The 20,402-nt window shown below is 35.8% G+C and overlaps 1 protein-coding gene across 1 annotated transcript; it reads right to left on the minus strand.

Annotated features, from left to right (window-relative positions):
* Positions 1-278: 278 nt before the first annotated feature.
* Positions 279-1,631, minus strand: LOC139018222 (tripartite motif-containing protein 60-like). Its single transcript, XM_070426879.1, is given in 1 exon segment — positions 279-1,631. A coding segment is annotated over 1 exon segment (1,353 nt).
* Between the last annotated feature and the right edge of the window lie 18,771 nt (positions 1,632-20,402).

Consider the following 20,402-nt stretch of genomic DNA (forward strand, 5'->3'; position numbering starts at 1 on the left):
GCACAGGGAAAGGGACTAGCTTGTGGTGTTCATGGCAGGTACTGGATGATGTTGGCAGAAGCTTGTTTGATTGACACTTTCCCTCTACCCCCAAGATGGAGCACCTAGGCTTTCTCATCAACTTTCCCAGGTTTAAGGTCAGGGAGGAGAAGGGTGCATCCTAAAAACTTGCAACATTTAAACATCAAAACTGGAATCAGAATCTTTATTATAAGTATTCCTGTCAATAACAAGGGAACAACTAAGCACATACAAAATTTCTTTCAAATTTGTCATCACTAGACTGTGATGATACTGGTAAAAGATTCTGAAGAAGATGCAATGGAGAAATAAGGCATAAGTTTTCCTGTAAAGACAGCAGTGATTCTGTACAAGTATGAGCAGGTCATCAAATTATAAAATGAAACCTCTCCCAACTCATAGTCCAGAAAAACACCAATCTTTTCTTTTGGAATAGAGAAAGGGCCAAATGTATGAGTCCAGCAGCCATTGCTTGGCGATGGTGATATGAGAATATTTATGGGGAAGGATTCTTTACACACACACAAGGAGCATTCACCTGTGACTCCTATGGTTACCACCCAAAAATGCCTGCCAGCATCTAGTCCCTCAGAACTCAGGACAGCTGGGTAAGAAATAAGTGCCTGGGGATTAAGAAGACGATCTGGTATCCTATATGTCGCATGTTTTCTATTTATTGAGATAATGAGGTCTGGATGGGCAGTTTCTGGATCCAGTGTCAAATCTGCCTGAAATGTGCGGATCATTTTATGCAGGCCCAAGTAATGTGGGGGGAGAGTGAATATCGCTTTCTTTAATTTATATGAAAAGATGGTCGGAGACTCTATGTTTTCATAGCTGTTGTGGATACTTTCAATACCTGTGAGTAAATCCTCATCTGTCTGCAAACACTTCTCTTCTATTTCACTTAACCGATTGCTTAGCCTGAACATATGGTATGAAATTTGCCTTCCATTTTCGATTAGTTTTTCTTCAACATTATTCTCTTCTATAAGTAGATCGTTATCAATTTCATTGTACTCTATTTCCAAGGAATACTTAAGATCGTTACATTCATAGTCTAGTTTCTTCCTCCATTTATTCATCTTTCTCTTCACTGCCAAAATATTTGCACGTTGGTGTTTATATACCTTTACAGCATTTTTAAGGTGTTTAGTGAGGACCCCAATGTACCTTTTGAGCATCCCTCTCTGACTAGCTGCAGCTTCCTCAATGGGGGACAGGGGCTGATCCTGGGGGTCTAAGGAGCCCTTGCACTGGGAACACAACAGCTCCAGGCTTTTCTCACAGAACAGGGTCAGAACCTAATGGTGCTTCCCACACAGGGGTATTTCTTCCTGCATTTTCTTCTGGCTCCCTGAGGTGGGGATCTGCTTAGCAATCTCAGTCATGTAACATAATTGGGTGTTCCTCTTCAAGCTCCTGTCAGGGCAGTGGTGGAGGCAGACAGTACAGGGAAAGGTGCCCTGTAGACCTTCCCAGCGCTGCTGGATGCAGGAGGGACAGAAGTTGTGCCCACAGGCAATGGTTACTGGGTCTCTCAGGTAATCCAGGCAGATGGGACAGCTGGCCTCTGCTTGATGCTTGGCCAGGGAAGCAGCAAAGGCCATGGTGCAGTGAAGGTGTCTATCAGAAGAGACTCTCTTCAGTCAGTGTGATCCTCCAGGAGCGAGGAAAAGTGAGAAGCTGAGGTCTGCTCAGGCCTCCCTCTTTGTGGAAGTTGGTAGGAGCTTCCAAGAAGAGTTCCAGTGGGCAGCTGACGTCCAGTTTTCCTGTCACCTTCTCCTGTATCTAATGTCAGGTTCCTCAAGTGAAAATCAGCTGTGGACTCTCATCAAAAACCAAGCTCCATGTAAGTCATAAGTGGTTTCTGGAGCCTGCTCCTTTGAGTGAGTCCCTGAAGTGTGTCTCCAAGAAGAGTCTCCAAAGCCAGTCTCCTACCAGTTGAAAATACAAACTCTTTACTTTTACTTCTTCATGGGTCACCCCATACAGATATTTCCTTTGTGTCCTGACATCACAAAAGCAGATGCAAGTACGTGGCTAATAAGGTAGAGGAATAATATGCCTGTTGAGACCAGGAGTTTCCTACTGGCTAAGGTGGCTCTTCCAAAACTGAGAGAAAGCTAACTTTGGAAGGAGTTTGGATGTCTCATTCTAAGTCAAAGAGAACAAGTGATCAGTGTGTGCAATCAAGTCAGGCATAATGCCATCCAGTGGACAGTTCTAGTTAATTCAAAAGTAGAAATTATCAGTTTGGCTCTAGTTCTGGATAATCTGTCCTACACACTATATTCTCAGGGAGGTGCTGCTATCAGTCACTGTGTGCTGATTAGTTCCAGTTTCTTTAAATGGACCTTTTCTTGCCATGCACAGACCCTGTTGCCAACAGGTATAGGCCCTGCTGAGGTATTTTGCTCACAAAGGTATAAAATTATCTAAACGGCCTTTAGTTTTCTTTCTTTTTGTTAACTCATAGCAGATCTTGCTTTTAATTTGACATGGGAGGATCCATCTCTTATTGAAAAGAACTGAAAAAAAAAAAAAAACTAAAACTCTGGGGCCCAGAAGAGCTAGGGTGAGATTCAGAGGAAATACCCTGTTCCATCGGAAAAAGGTAAATGGATAAGATACTTGGACAATTGAGTAAAGATGAATCTAAGTCCTAAAGACGTGCAGCACCAATAAGTAGTAATTCTGGGGGTTGAAGAGAAACCCGCTGCCCGGGTGAGTCATATTGTCATAGGATGCTGGCTGGTAGGGTTGCCAGATTAAACAAAAATATAGGACGACAATTGAGTTTGATTTTCATATGAAAAACAAATAGCATTTCAGTATAACTATCTCCCAAATACAACATGGGACATACTTATTCTTAAAAGATATTTGACTTTTATCTTAAATTCAAATTTATCTGATTGCCTTGTGCTTGGACTTTGCTAAAAAAATCCATTGGACAGCAGTATTTCCATGTGAAAAATCCTTCCAACATTTCTCAGTACATTATTTTCTTTTTTCTGAATCCATAGAAAATTTAAATCAAGAGATTGTAAGTCCCTGGTCAAGTAGGTCTGTTGATTAAAGTGTTGCCCTGATATGCTAAAGCTGTGGATTCAGTTTCTGGTCAGGGCACATACAAGGATCAACCAATGGCCAAGGTGTTATGGCTGTGTGGTAGGGCATCTTCCCATGCACCAAGAGGTCACCAGTTTGATTTACATTCTGGGCACATGCCCTCGGTTGCCTGCTCAATCCCCAGTAGATTGTGTGCAAGAGGAAGCTGACCAATGATTCTCTCTCATCATTGATGTTCTATCTCTTTTTCCCCTCTCCCTTCCTTTCTAAAAATCAATAAAGACATTTTTTAAAAGAACAAGATTTTTCTATATTGTCTAAAAATTTATTTATTATTAGATATGCAATTCATTTTTAGATATGCAATCCATCAATAAGGCAGTTTTCAGTCTCATTTATAAATGAGGAGGGTCAAGTGAGATATGAAAATTTAAACAACAGATTGGAAGTGGGAGAAGAGCTTGAATTTTGGCCTTCTTCCTTGCTTTTCAACAAATACTGCTTTATCTACTGTCCTCATGAAGTCTTCCCTGATATTCCAAAGTCAAATTTATCTTTCTATCTCTTAGCCCCTGCAATTCTCAATATCACGCATGAAATGCCTTTTGTAGCATAATTTTAGTGAACATTAATGGTAGGCACTGTATGCATTTGTACATACTGCATCCCTGATGGATTGTTAGCCCCTGTGATTAATGGCTGTCTTATTATTCATCTTTATAAGACTCACAGAGTTATCCCAGCTTATAACTGGTGGTGCTCATTACATGGTTGTTAAAAGAAAGGAAGAGTAACTATTAATTTCTCAGCTGTACATCTCCATTTTGAAAATAAAAATCTCATTATAAAAATTGTCATCTGCATATAAAATGATCTAAAGAAACAAAAATCTTCAATTAAAAAAAGAAGTATTTATTAGTAAATGAAAAAATAAGTGTTTTTTGGTGGCACATAACCACTTTATGGTTTTCTGTTCTCAAAGATTCATTCTTAGTTACTTGTACTTAAATTAAAAAGCATATCCAGCTAATGGAGCCTGTTATCTTGAGGTACATTTTATGTTGTCCACAACTTTAATCTTCTATCCCTTATAGACTCAGGCTGCTTTCAGGAAGCCATTTGTGTTGGCCGAAGGCACCCTCCTATGTATTTTTTCTCATTGGTTCTTTTCAAGCTCATAAGTGTTTCCTGGTTTTCTGGTTTCTTTTGTATTTTATTATCTCCAAATGATTGTTCTTGTAACTGCTCCATAGTTTTCTATCATTCCTAAAATGCATAATTGTTTTTCTAATATGTTATTCATTGTCCATTGTCTTACTTCATTAACTTGTTAAAGTCAACATGATAGTTATGCAACATATTACATTCAATTTATCACTATGACTCATTTGATTCTTTTTCATGACTCATATATTCTTTGTGCTTTTAGGATCCCAAATTCTTTTCCACTGGGACAGTGAAAAAAAGCAAAATATTTAAAATGAGGTAGGCACTACTTTAAATTCTAGCTTTGCTACTTACTAGTTTATGTCCTTGGACAAAGGTATTTAACCTCTCTTAAACTCTATTTCTTTATTTTTTTAATATAGGATTATTATGAGGACCAAAAACATTACATTAATGCAAAGTCCTTAGCACAATGTCTGTAAAACATCAGGTCCTCAATAAATGCTTGTTTTTCTTCCTGAGGAAAAAGTTTAAAGATAGATAAAGGACTGGTTGACATGTTAAAATGTATAGGAGGCTTTCCAGCCAGTATTGCTCAGTGGTTGAGTGTTGACCTATTAACCAGGAGGTCCCAGTTTGATTCCAGGTCAGGGCACATGCCTGGGTTGTGGGTGGGATCCCCAGTAGGGACCATGCATGAGGCATCAGATCAATGATTCTCTCTCATCACTGATGTTTCTATCTCTCTCTCCTTCTCCCTTCCTCTCTGAAATCAATAAAAAAAAATATTTTAAAAAAATGTATAGGAGGCTAATAGGGAACCAGGAAGTATTCTTTTTTTTTTTTTTAATATATTTTATTGATTTTTTACAGAGAGGAAGGGGGAGAGAGATAGAGAGTTAGAAACATCGATGAGAGAGGAACATTGACCAGCTGCCTCCTGCACATCTCCCACTGGGGATGTGCCCGCAACCCAGGTTGGGGATGTGCCCGCAACCCAGGTACATGCCCTTGACCGGAATCGAACCTGGGACCCTTCAGTCCGCAGGCCGACGCTCTATCCACTGAGCCAAACCGGTTTCGGCCAGGAAGTATTCTTGAGAAGAAAATTAGCTTGATCAAATTTGATAACCAAAGGAATACTCTGGTGACAGTTTAGTATAGAGATGAAAAAATTAGATCTTTGTGTACTAAGTAGGTACTGCTAATGGGGAAAGAATCAGGGATTGTTTGATCAATGGTGATCTGGAGAATGCATTCCTTTCTTATATGTATTGAAATTCCAATGGTCAATATTAAAGTTTCTTCCTGACCAAACAACACTATTGGGGATTAGATCTGCCCTGGTGGTGGCAGGGGCAGTTTTTCATCCCTGGGGTAGAGGATTTATTTGAGACCAAATAAATTAGATACCAGGAGTGGAGTTAGGTTCTTATCAGAGTCCTCTACATAAGAAATTACAAAGAACCAGATCAGAACAGTTGCTGCGTGGGGTAAAGAGGCAAATCCCTATACACATAAGGATGTATACCTGAGCAAACTACTTTAAAATTTAAATATCATAAAAAGCATTCCATTGCAAATGCTTTCAAACAGGTGTGTCTCCACATAAAATAATCCAAAATTTAAGCAAAAGTAATATTTTGTTTAAATTCTGATCAATAAGTATTAGAGGCACTTAAGTTATAAATGTGCATATATAGTTTCCAAATTATATTTGAATATATATATCAATTTTAGTGAACATAAATTAAATATATATAATGTTATAAATCATGGACAAATCAATTATTTTTTTCATTTCATAATGCATTTTTTACTGTGAAGATCATTTTCACCTTTTCCAGTGAGCATCACAGCATTGCCCTAATCACCTCTTAAAAGAGCAAGGGAGTGATCAGTGGATTTCTATAGTGAGTTGAATGATACTACAATTATGAAAGGATTGATGTGGGCTCATAAAAGCACTTTAAGAATTGATGTGAGAAGTGGAGTCCAGCTCCTGGCAACCTCAGGTCATTAAAACACTGATTTCACCTGCTGAGAAGAGCTGTCGTTCCAACTCAGTTTATTGTAGTATTTCCTGGCATTATTCCTAGACTTTATAATTATCATCAACCCAGACCCAACTTTGTATGGTTTACTTTGCATACATTATTTATAATTCTTACAAAACCGCTCAAGACAGTTATATTCTTTACAGTAGGGGAAACAACCTCATAGATGTTAAACAACTTGACCACATTCACTGTTAGCATTTGTTAAATGCCTGATTTAAAACCCAATCTTTTTTCTCACAGGCCAAGAATATTTGATATATCACATGAAAAGTTCTACTTCATTATGTGCAGACATTATTTGATGCCTATAATACCAATGGCATGGTTTTCCTCGTAGACATGGATGCAAGGGGGCATGAGCAGGCATGAGCCAGTGACATCAGTCATATCACTGAATGTATAAAACTTTCCTTAATAAAATTTCACAGGACACATAAAATAGTTTTATAATATTCATATTCTATGACCCAAAACACCACATATTTGTATCAAACTAAAAAAAATAATCACAATGAATATAGTTAATACCATATTGTACATTTGAAAGTTACTAAGAAAAAAGATCTTAAAAGTTCTCATCACAGGAGAAAAAAATGTAGCTATGTATTATGATGGATGTTAACTAGATTTATTGTGGTGATCATTTGAGATATATATATATATATATATATATATATATATATATATATATATATTATACCTGAAACTAATATATATCATTTATATCACAATAAAAGAGATAAACACAAAAATTAGCATATGCTATTTAACATACTGATATTCATAACACCAAATATTGGAGAAAAACATGCAAACAAAAATTAGTTAAGGTGATTGTTCTTTCACATGTTTGTATGATATAATATTCCAAATATTAAGAAAGAGTATTTATAATTAATACACAAGAAAGTGGTTATAGAAAAATGTTATCCAAAATGAAATAGAAGGTATAACTGTATGTGTAAAATGGTGAACGTTTTATATACTATATCGATCCATATATTTGTATCTATGTATTTATTTTCTCTTTCCTTCCTTCCTTCCTTCCTTCCTCCCTTCCTTCCTTCCTTCCTACCTTCATCCATCTGTCTATCCATCCACATAACTATTACAAATATTTGTAGTATGTGTCAATAATAATATGATACTTTAAAAACTAAATTATTGTTTATAATTTTGGTTCTACTTTAAACATATATCATTTTTAGCTTTAAAATAAAATCCATTATAGTTTTAAAAATAACAGTTTTTGCATATAGTGTACCAAATAGTCTTTTTTTTTTTAAATAGTTTTAAGGGTTTAGACCAAGGATCTAGCTCAGGTCTGGCTAAAGTATGAAATCTCTTATCCTGACTCAGGCAAAAAGATAAGAAGAATAGGGAAGAAGATATGTATCATAAGAAAATTTGAAAAAGAAAAATTACATAGGTGGTAAGAATCATCTTTGGTTTGAGTATAGTTCTTCTTAGAGGAACAGGGGTGAGGAATTCTTATTCTCTAAGTTAGGATTACATGAGCTGTGTTAGCCCTATAAAAAGTAAATGAAACCTATGTACTTTAATTGTGCTAAGAATTACTGTCATCAAGAAAATAGTACTTCCTATTATAACATATTATAAGCCTCATTTTTATCCTTCATTGGCAAGAACTAATAGTTGTAGCAATGATCTAAAATATTATTTACTTACTTTACTTGCATATATAAAGTAGTGAATCTCTTACTATAGGGTTGGGCAAAAGTAAGTTTACAGTCGTGAGTATGTGAAACACTGAAAACCTATTTTTTCCTATACCCTGTTTAGTATACAATTTATAACGATATTTGAATTCTTGACAGGAGCCATCAAAAAGGGAAATAAGTTTAAAATTTCCTTCATAAACACCTCCTAATATTTTAGTAAATAAAATTTCTGCCACAACTACAGAAAAACCCACTTTATGCTTAATTCAAAACTATGATAAATTGTGGATAATGTTTTAGTGAAATATCAGAACTATCTCTAATAAAGGAATATATTTGTGTCTGCTAGAGCCAGCCCATAACCACCTCGTAAGAGCCAATTTTCACATTTTTAGGAATTTTGTGATCTGACTGATAAGCATGTCATTGTTAAAAATTAACTTTTATAAACATACATTTAAATAAATTAGGTTAAAAACAAAAATACTAAGTACTCAAAACTCAGTAATTAATTCTTAACTGTTTTACTATATTTTACTGGTATCTATGCTTTTGAAATTATTTACATCTGTTATATCTGTATTCTGAAAATACTATGCAATGGTATACTACTCAAATCTCTTTCCAACTCCACCTGCAGGGACGCCACATTGGTAACTCGAAATCAATAATGGTGGGAGCATTTCTACCACGGAAATAAACTATCACATCCTAAACCAGAACTTCCATTCCCACCCACCTTCCCTGGAAATCTGGTTGGAAAATATTTACCAACAACCACAGTACAAATTATGTCTTTATGACCTGCTCCTCACCGCCCCTCTCCCCCCAGACACATCCAACTTTAATGTGCCTTATTTGAATATTACCCATTTTTCTGCATCATGCATCATGGAAAGGTAACATATAACCAACCACCATCAATAAGTATAACTGATTCTATATTTAGCCATTGTTTGATATTGTGTGAGGTACCATCCAATAACATTGATGCTATAGAGAATATAAAGACAAACAAAATATAGTACTTGAGAGGAGAGGAAATGAACAGATATTTTTTCAAGTAGGTATTGCTTTGATATTGAAAAAAATGAATATCTATATAGTAATAGCTAATATTTAAAGCATCTTCATGAAGTATCCTTTGATTCTTAAAATCAGCCCTGGAAAATAAATAAGTTAGCATGTGCCCACATATCCAAAGAAAATCAAGACCTGCCCTAAGTCATAGAGTAAAAACAATGCAGAAATAAAACAAAATGCAATATCCAACTCCTTTAACTCTGCATCCTGTGCCATTTGTGCTCTCCTCTGCTATTAACAATTACTTGCTTGGTTTTTTAAAAAGGGACTTTCAAATTGTATCTACCAAAGTCATTGAAATTGTCCCTGGACACACTGAGCTTTTTAAAGAACACCTCAAAGGCCTATTATGGCAACCTTGTAATTATTATTCTATTTTTTGAGGTATAATCATACAGTGACTCTCACTCTAGATTCCTGTCCATTCCATAAAGCAATGTAATATTACATTTGAGGTGGCGGCCACGATAGGTGGATTGACAGAAGACACACATACTTCTACCCCTGAGACACTGATGACACAAGTCATCTCCAGTTCATAATAAAAGGCTATAAAATGAAAAGTATTCTTTCAAAGTACAAGAAACAAGATGCATCTAATGGCTGGAGAGGATAAGACACACTGAGAGTGTATGAAGATAACTGAAGAAAAATTATGCTTAACAAGCCAAAAACTAAGTCAGATAGATGAATTGAAATTGGAGAAAGAGAATAATTGCAAAAAAATTGAATCTATGATTTTTATTTTTAAGACTGTTCAGTAGATTTCTGTGGGAAAAGTTGTACTAAATGATTCAAAATATTCAAATATATCCAAGATAATTTGGTATAAACTTATTAATGCTACTGCATGGTAAATGCAGCAAGTAGAACATATACAGTAAAGGAAAGAGATGCTGTGTTCTTCTCATTTTTTAATCTTTATGTCTTTATGTTATCATTACTTAAAACATTGACTACAAAATATGCCATATATTCTATCTGACTCAATGCCCTGGAGATAATTGGACACATCGCAAAATGGTGGTAATGCAGGCTATGTCATGAAATCAAAGTATTTTCCCATTTTAAAAAGAGTGATTGATGGTCCATTTCTGTCACTTATGATGATGAGGTTTCTTCATGGACTCTCCAACAGTCTTCACCATCAGGCAAAAAAAAAACAAAAAAAAAAAACACTTGATAAAAAAAATGACACTTTCTGTATTATACCCCTGAAACTAAGACAACATAATATTTAATGTAAACTGTAATTGAAAAAATATGTATTGCAAAATATAAGAAGCTGGACTAAGTTGGGAAGAGGGCGCTGCAGTGTAAAAAGAAATATGAATAAACTAAATAATTAATGCTTGTAGAGTATTCATGTTTGCTTTGTCCTAAGAAGGTCCCTCTTTTATCCCTGTATGACCATCCTCTTTCTTTCTAGGTCCCAAATTCTGTTTCATATCTGAAAGGTTATATGGGCCTCATTGACAATTATTCCAGGAATAAGCCAATACTAAGGTGATTAGTGTGTAGAATGTCTCAGGGGTGTGGCAGCTAAATAAAATTTTGATAACTACATAGGTAGATAGGTAGCAAGCCTCAATAGCATAATGGTGAGAAATAGACTTGGGAGAGTGTCTCTGGCATAGCTTATTTAAATCTGTGTCTTTATCTGTAAAAAGGGGCTAATAAGTGCACCTATTCACTGACACTTTATGAGATTTAAATGTGTTACTGTTTATAAAAAGCCTGTAATTGTGCCAGAAGATAGTCAGTGCAACATAAATTATAAATGCATGTGTCTATATGTTTAATGTAGATATATAGTTATGTAACAGGCAGCAGGCATTTAAAGTAAAGATTGGATTTGATCAAATTAATATTTTTGAAATTAACAGAGAACTAGGAATGTAATGATATTTGCCATATGGCTTCTACAGCCAGGTATTCTGATGTAGGGGTTGTAGAAGTCTATATGTCTAAAATGAGATCTATGCAAACTTTTAGGGCAAGGTCAATGAATTAATTATTAATTCTGCAAAAAAAATCACCTAAAAACTGAGTGACTTAAAACAATAATATTCACTTATCATCTCTCATAGTTTCTGTGGGTTAGAAATTTGAAAGCAACTGGGTTGGGTGGTTCTGACTCAGGATCACGCATAAGGCTGCAGTAAGATGTCTCAGGCTTTAATCATCAGAGCAGCTTGACAGGTAGGGGTGCCTTCTTTCAAGGTAGTTCACAGAAGGTTGGAAAATTAGTGGTGGGTTTCAATTTCCCACCATTTAGGCTTCTCCCTGGGGCTCCTTGAGGGGCTTTAGACCATAGACCAGCTTTTCTCAGACATAACAGGCCAAGAGGACCCAAAGGAAAGCTGCAAAGCCTTTAAAGGTCTAACCTCAGATTTTATACTATCACTTTAATCATATACTATTGCTCATATAGGTCAACACTGATGTAATGTGGGAGGGGACTATACAAGATCATAAATAACAGGAATCATGGGTCATTGGGGGCTACTTTATAGGATGGGTATACCAATCATAAATTATCATCATTTGATCTGAAGGGCTGGCTTGGACATCTGGTCCACCCATCTGGTCTATTTATATTGTAGGACAATATGTTCACTTCAAAACCTGCTCACTGAGAACCTATAAAGTGTCAAGCAAAATGCTACAGGCCTGGTTGCACAACTTGAAGATAACAAAGCACTAGATGAAATATATAGAGGTTAGATGCTTCTATAAAAATCTAGGGGGACCGAGGATTGAAAATTATTGGCTGTGCCAATAAAAAGAAGATATAACTTACTTTTTTCTCCCATGACCTTGGTTAGTTTACATTAGTCCCTCATAGCGAGTTTAAGTGAACTTATAAAGTTAAGCCCCTAGTCATAAGGAAAGAACCATTCTCTGTAATTATGGTGATCCCAACAGGTAGGAGATGCTTTCTGAGACTCCTTCTAGAAAGACAGAGAAGAGCTAATATGTTCATAATTACCCCAGGGAGAGTCCTGACCGTGACTGAATTCACAGGGAAGACATATGCACAAAGTGATGGAAAGATCACATATTTTTGAAAGGTTGTTATATGGAAGATGAAGTAAAATCTAAGTACCAAGGACTTGGATTTCTGTTGAAGAAGGATGATTCGAAGACGATTTGATTGTTTAGTTAAGTGGTAGCCTTATTTGGGAAAGCCTAAATGACTACTTGTGATTGATTGTTCTTAAGATCCATTTTCTCAGCTCTGAGTGCAATGATTCTGACTTAGGCTTTGGGTTGCTTAGATAGGCTTCCAGAAACTAAAGGCATCTCAATCTGGCCTCTTTGTTTAATTATCAACATATACAGATATTGAGAATGGCTATGTGTTCCTTGCTTCAAACCCACTCTAAAACAATGAGGTATGAGCACATCTTAAGAGAACATAGCCGCTGAACTCTTGACAAGCATGCCAATTCTCCAGCGCATTCAGTGGCATTGCGTTAGTGAAAGAAAAAGCCTCAAAAAAGTGAAGTAGCATGTTTCATTTACAATAATGGTTGGGTTGTCTGCCAAACACCTCTTTCAAAATCTAGTAGCTGAGGCAAACAAAGAAATTCTCCAAGTTCCTTGATACCGTGCTTACCAGGTAATTCCAAATTCAGAAAAGGGAGAGAGGGTAGAGCCAGTTAGATTGCGGCTCGGCTGCTAAATGGACTTGAACGACAATCATCTTTCGAAAAATATCATTAACATATTTCAAATGAGAAAATACTTAATATCACTTCTCAATTATTTGTTTAATTACCTTTTTCCTCCTCAAAATTCTAACGAAATGATTTTGTATTTACATATATTTAATGATGTTTCAATCATCCCTTAAGAATGTAGGCAATTTGAAACTTTTACTCAACATATTCAGATGTGCACTGTTTATGAATTCCGATGTTTATTAGGCAATTGACTAATTAAATTGTGTTTAGAGCTGCATTAGTTAAGCATGCTCCGTAGACTTAATTTTTAGTTCACTTCAATGCTGAAAGCCCTCCATGCTCCCTACTGGAAATTCTGAATAAAGAGATCTTATCCTCTAAAAGCTATGAATTCTCACAGAGTGTATAAATGTGTGTATTTATCTTATTTTGCTAAAGTCCTAAAGATAAATACTAACAGTGATAAATTGCCATAGGATATTTCTGGTCACCTGGGTGTTATCAATTACTGGTTGGTGGGATTCCAGTGGTCTGAGGGCAATTAAAAGTTGCTTTCTCCCAACCATTCCTCCAGAAGACTCTGGGTGACCATTTACACATTCCTATTCTTAGTTTTCTAAACACATGGAAGATTATAACAATCCCTGTGGTTATGTAAGGTATACACAAAGGTAAAATGTGAGACTCTTTGGAAAAATAATCAAGTCTAAAAATGTTCTGGCTTTTTTGTTTTTACAGTATATATCATTCCAATTTTCTGAGTTAATGGGAATTTCTCAAGCTTGGATAACTAATTCCATATTTAAGCAGATTTAATTATTAAATACACAGCTGATTTTCTAAACTGTCCACACTGAGTTTGCTGAATAAGTGTTACAAATGAATTATATATGAGTTGATTAAAACATTTAAAAGTAGACTGGAAACAATAATAGAATTTCTTACAAGTTTTCTCTTGCATTTTTGCCTGTTTAGACTAATGAAATCAAGGGACGTCCCCAATAAAGACTTGCCAACATTTTCTTTTTCTTGCAAACCAGTTTAAACAGCTTTTGTCTAGAAAAGACACAACATTTCTTTCATTACTGCAAGTAACTTCAAGATCATACCAAAGGCTTAATTAACTGAGACTTTAAATCCTCTTAAGATTAGACAGTTAACATCTTCAAACAAGATTAGAATTTTAACTTTTATGAATTCTTGTTTTAATAAATACTATTTTACCACCAAATACATCAATCCATACTAATTCCAGACATTATAATCTCCTTAGTCATGTAATGATCCAATATTCATATTTCCTGGTAGATATTAGGAAGTTTTTTGAAGGAATCCATGAGAATGATATCATAGAAAAAAGCAGATATGTATCCATTTCAAATAATTTTTATGCTAACATTTGAAAAATACTTGTATGACATACTGAGGCCCCTGGGTATTCCTCGACAATACAAATGAATTTCTCAAGTTTGTACATTTTAGTTTTACTTTGTCTCCTTATATTTCATTTTAATAATAAAATGTCAGTTATTTATTGCTACTTGTTAAAAGTATTTGACACTTTTATAATGTTTACCAAAATGCTAGTTGATTTTGTTCATTTATATTAATTGATTTATTTATATAAACTTTTTATTCTAAATGATAATTCTTTTTCCGACTTTAGGGCTTTATAAGTGATATATTATTAAATATTTCCTTTACAGAAAGTTTACAAAACTGTTACTGTATTTTCAAATAATCTATTTATACCAAAACCTTAGCAATAATCTCTACTGCAGTTAATTTAGTAAGTCAATCAAATTAAATTCTACATTAATTTGAAGTCATGAATGAAAGGCTCTGCAGACACTAGTCATAATAGTTGTTACTGTATATGAATTTATGCTTTAATAAGACATCCACTGAGCCCTATTACACATGTGTCATTTAAACTATTTTTATTATCTCGATATTTAAAAATGTTCTAAAGATACTTCTCCCTTATACTTATTTTTTATTTCACCCTAAATTCCATATGCCAAATGGACAGAATATCCCAACACAGTTAATTTTCCTAAAGGGATCAACAACTGAATTACCCTGACAAAAATCAGAATAGATATTTGGATTTATTAAGGCTATATTAAAGCATATCTGAATTGTTCCTCTCTTTCTAGCCACTATTTACACACCGTGTTGCTTTAAGAAAATTAAATGTGACCCTTTCTCTTAATATCATTTTTTTTTATAATCTAATGATCCAGTTATATTTGGCTCCACATTTATGGCTCAAGATTACTGGAGAGTTCCAGGGTTCTAAATGTAAATTGCCATGCCGCAGATAAGCAGGATAGTGTATTCCTGGTGGAATTCTTGGTAAAGTACATTCCTCTTCTTTCTTTGGATAGGATATGGAACATAAGAGAGGGAACTAAAGACTACACTGTAAAAATTTTGTTTTGTTTTTCCAGGAAAAAGCCAAACTGATAGTTCTTTGATATTCCTAGTAAAATGAATACCCATATATTTTTTGACAACTGGTCAACATTCTTGGAGTCTCATCCCACTGTCAATAGCATCTGTATTATTATAATTTATTAATGACCAAAAAAGTGATGGGTATCATAATGGACAATTCTTAAGTATCACTAATGTACATTATACAAAGAAACTGAGATTCAGAGGCTTTGGATGACAAATTTAAAGTAACAGCTGACTCATATAGAGAAGGGAATTCAGCACTAAGCTGAGATTTTCACAATGAGATCAGTCAATTGGAGACTCATAGTGAACCCCAAGGACACACACCTTAAGTTGTTGTCCCTCCCTTGAGTAGGTTACTGACAAAAATACACTTAACCAAGCACTGAGGTGTAAGAAAATCAAAGAGCCTGGATTTACTATTCAAACATATGGCTTACTCTAATGTGTAAACTCATTGTGTTGGGACTGGCTTTTGTGGGGCATGTGCCTTGTAACTGCTACATAGTCCATGTTAGGAAATAAAGTGAAAACTGGGGGTCTCATGGGTGTTTTAAAAATATATTCTTTTTATAGGGAGCTTTATCCAGCTCGTCCATTCTTGTCTAGGAAAAGTTCCAGTTATTGGTCCTCACATGGGATGACAAGAAGGCATTCCACTCAGAGAACGGCATGCAAAAGGCCTGGATGCATGGAAGGCTTTGTCCTATGGATGAAAAAAGAACTAGTTTTCTGTCCTGAAACATGAGGGACAGTAAGAGATGTGGCTAGGAAGTATGCCCATTTTGAAGGGTCTGTTCTGCCTGTCTGAGGGGTCAGCTTAAACCTGTGATTAATGTGTGTGTGTGTGTGTGTGAGTGTGTGTGTGTGTGTGTTTTCAGAGATGAATACTATGGGTTTTTAAGAGTAGCATGGCCACATTAATGTGTGTGTGTGTGTGTGTGTGTGTTTTCAGAGATGAATACTATGGGTTTTTAAGAGTAGCATGGCCACATTAATGTGTGTGTGTGTGTGTGTGTGAGTGTGTGTGTGTGTGTTTTCAGAGATGAATACTATGGGTTTTTAAGAGTAGCGTGGCTACATTCTTTTTACAGAGATAACTTTAGAGTGGGAGGTGAATTGGAGAAATGAACAATTTATGTGGGGATTAGGGAGATGGAAACAAAAAGAGTGTTAGCATAGTTTACAGATCTATATCATCTGCACTCCCATCAATGGCCTTAAAATTTGCCAGTTTTTTTTTTTTTTTTAAGTACTAATAGTATATGAGCTATCCATCAGAAAAGTATGATGTTAGAAAACTTTGCAAGGAACTTTTCTTTTTTACTTCCAGAGAGGCCTTTTTATTCTCTATCTTTCCATTCCTGAATGTGCCTCAAAGGCTAGCATTAAACTTAGGACATTATAGCATTGCATATAAGTTATGAACTCACCCAGGATACTGAATTGATAAATGGGGAGTCTTCATCTGTTTGGGCTAACCGTATGTTACTAATAAGTTAATTGGTAGAAAGCCTTTTGGTTTGCTCCAATATTCTTCCCCAGACTCCAGAGTTAGAGAGGCAGAGTTAGTTAGAGAAAATGGCTATGCAAATATAACATTAAGTTGATCTGTTCTTCATTTTTTGCATTTTTGGATTTGAAAGCTCAGCACCAATATGACTATAACAAAGCTTTATTTTTCTGGCTCTGACTCACAGTATCTCCCCTAGTTCTGGCCCCATTAGCTTATTACATTAACAATTATAATACCCCTTAATCCGTTTTCCAGTCTCCAGACAATCCCTCCCTAATCTACCCTCCACAGTCATGAGGATGACCTTTCACACATGGAAATGCTGTATCATAAAATGAAATGTCCAGAGCACCACCACTTTCACCCAAGTCTGGTTATAATTTTGTGATGTTTAACTTCCCATAATTGTATTTATGTTACATAGATCAAGTCATGCCTCCTAGGAATGTAGGAGAAGGAAATATTTTCCAAAGAACTTGCACTGAATGAATGCCTTTTCAGTGGTGTGAGAAGCCCTTATTTTAGGAACTCAATAACTGTAAATAAATAGCAGGAACTAAGAGCATGCACTGTGGAGCCAGATGGCCAGGACTTAAATCTTGTCTCAAACTAATTAGTTTGTGATTTCAAACAAGAATTTGGTGTTACTGTGCCACATATTGAAGGAGATATAATATTTATATCATCCGGTTATTGTGAGGATTAAATAAACTATTAGTAATATGTGTTTACTTTTTCAACTTTATGGTTCACACTATTATAAATGTCCTCATTCACTTTTCCACCTCCACCCAGACCTTGTCCCCAGCCTTCCCTCTGTTATCTGTGTCAACCAGTCAACTGAATGACTGGTTGACTGGTCGCTATGACGTGCACTGACCACCAGAGGGCAGACTCTCTATGCAGGAGCTGACCTCTGGTAATCAGTGCGCTCCCATAGCCAACCTCCTGCTGCCAGCCAACCTCCTGTGGTCCCTCCCCCTGGCTGGTCAGCCCTGATTTGTCCCGATAGGCTCCAATTGTCAGCCAGGCAGAGGGACCCCACCTGTGCACAAATTTGTGCACCGGGCCTCTAGTGTATGTATGTATATATAGTTATTTTATATATATCAAATAGTATTATTACATCAGGAAAACATGGAAAAAAACTATGCACACATTATACATTATATTTTATCTGAAGCAATTTTGTGTGGTGAAAAATGCAATGACTATATTTCAGGAGACCTTAGATCTAACCTAGTGAAATAGGTATTTTGTAACTTTTAGAAAATCTAACTAACCAATTACAATAGCAATCATATTCCATAGAGTTTATGGATGAGGAAACTCAGGTTTAGAATCTCTTGACTAATATTTCACAAGTGGAAAATGAACCCATGGACTCAAAGGCAACTCTCTGAAACATTGCTGCTTCTAAACTACATACATTGAATTCCGTGATCTTGAATTCCTTTGAAGAGTGTGAATTACATGATACTCTAAAATAGCAATACAACAATAAGTAAATGAATATATATTGTTATCTGACTCAGTGAAAATGTATTAAGAAGTTACTTATTGCCGAAACCGGTTTGGCTCAGTGGATAGAGCGTCAGCCTGCGGACTGAAAGGTCCCAGGTTCGATTCCAGTCAAGGGCATGTACCTGGGTTGCGGGCACATCCCCAGTAGGAGATGTGCAGGAGGCAGCTGATCGATGTTTCTCTCTCATCGATGTTTCTAACTCTCTATCTCTCTCCCTTCCTCTCTGTAAAAAATCAATAAAATAAATTTTAAAAAAAAGTTACTTATTTTTTTAATAAAAGCATTTCTAGTAAAGAAGTAAAATCATGTCTGCTGATTACATAAACAAAATCTCATTCTTTATTGTAATATTTAATCTTCTTTTTTAATTTATCAACACAGTGTCAAAAATAATACACATTTAAATATTTTTCATATTTTTCTTCCTCCCTGCTTGTTTGACTGTGATGGAAAATATATAAAAAAACCTTTTTTTACTCTCAAGAACTGTTTCAGTGTATTAAAAAGCTCTGCTAGTAACAATAGACATCCTTATGTAAAAATCACTTTTATTGAGATATTTCCTTTTTCTCCTTTGACCCCAAAGCATGTTTTAATAGCAGCACCTTGCTTACATTAAGTATAAACTTCAGGAAAAGGTATTGAATAGCATAATATACTTAGTGCCAAAGTTTACACTTTAAGAATCATTAGAAATGTCACCCCCTCTTGCAGGTTTCAAAAAGTGTCTCTACCAGGAACATAACAAAGCTTCAAAGGTTCTAGAGTCAGGCTTCATGTTCCTGTGATTGGAGAGTGGTTATCTTCTCACTCAAACTAGAGCCCCAAATAGAATGGAAATAGCCAGATGGCCATGACTAGAAGCTCAATTAGAAGGCTTATCCTATATAATAAAACTCTAATATGCAAATCGACCAAACAGCAGAACAACCAGTCACTATGATGCACACAGACCACCAGGGGGCAGATGCTCAACACAGGAGCTGCTCCCTGGTGGTCAATGCACTCCCACAGGGGGAGCATCGCTCAGCCAGAAGCTGGGCTCACAGCACTAAGGACTGCCGAGGAGTCCAGACTGTGAGAGGGTATAGTCTGGGCTGAGGGACCATCCCCCTAGCCCCCAGTGCACAAATGTCATGCACTGGGCCTCTAGTATGGTTATAAGTCCCAAGCTATGAATTGAAGAAAATAATTATTTAATGTAGATATATAATTATAGTCCAAAGAGAACTGCTAGACCTATAAACAATGTTGGAGATATTTAAGGTAAATGCTAATACTTTAATCAAGAAAACTGAAGCCCAGATAAGTTAATTAACTTAATGTGTTACATCAAGCTTTGAGAAAAGCCGAGGCTGAAACTCAGGAGATCAGACTCTTACTGCAATATAATGTAATATGTTCTCCATATTGTGCATGTAACATGTAAACTACCAGAGATGACTATTCTATTGATATCAGACATATCATTTTGCTTTTGTTTTTAGATAAACTGCAATGGAGCATTCATGAACACCTTACTACATATAAAGTTGTTAAACATTTATGCTTCAGGCTAAAATTAAGTAGTAGAAACTGTCAGTAATAGCCCAGGAAAGGCGTCATGTCATTGCAGGAAAAGATTAAATTATTTTCAAATCTAACTGTGAGCAAAAAAGTGATTTTTCCTGCCTGAGGATTTGAAGATCCCACTTCTGGGTGCAGGTAGCAGGAATGCAACCACCAGAAAGAGAATTGATTCCAAGTGAGGAATGCTGAGAGTTCTTGAGTCAGGGACAGAGAGTGATGGCATCCTGAGTCACAGTCCAATTTCATAGATCATGTTAAAAGAAAGCAAAGCCAAGCCTGTGTAGAGATCACGTTGCAGACTGAGAATATCAACACTGCACCTGGAACAAGTGAATAGCAAAGGCAAGCTGAGTCATAAGGGTTTTACTATAAAAATTTAAAGTTCTACAAAAAATCTGATGCTGTGAAATGGCAGCGAAATGATAGCAGCAGGCAAAGTCAGATTGAATTAATCCAAATATTATTCCACTGGCCAAACTGGCTACAGATTATTTCCAGCTCCTTCACTCTTAGGGGTCACGCAATGATATTGATGCTATTTCTTAGAGCTTT

Source organism: Myotis yumanensis, unplaced genomic scaffold (assembly GCF_028538775.1).
Source record: "Myotis yumanensis isolate MYYU_CA2020_CCGP unplaced genomic scaffold, mMyoYum1.0.hap1 SCAF_10, whole genome shotgun sequence".
In the NCBI taxonomy this organism is placed as follows: domain Eukaryota; kingdom Metazoa; phylum Chordata; class Mammalia; order Chiroptera; family Vespertilionidae; genus Myotis; species Myotis yumanensis.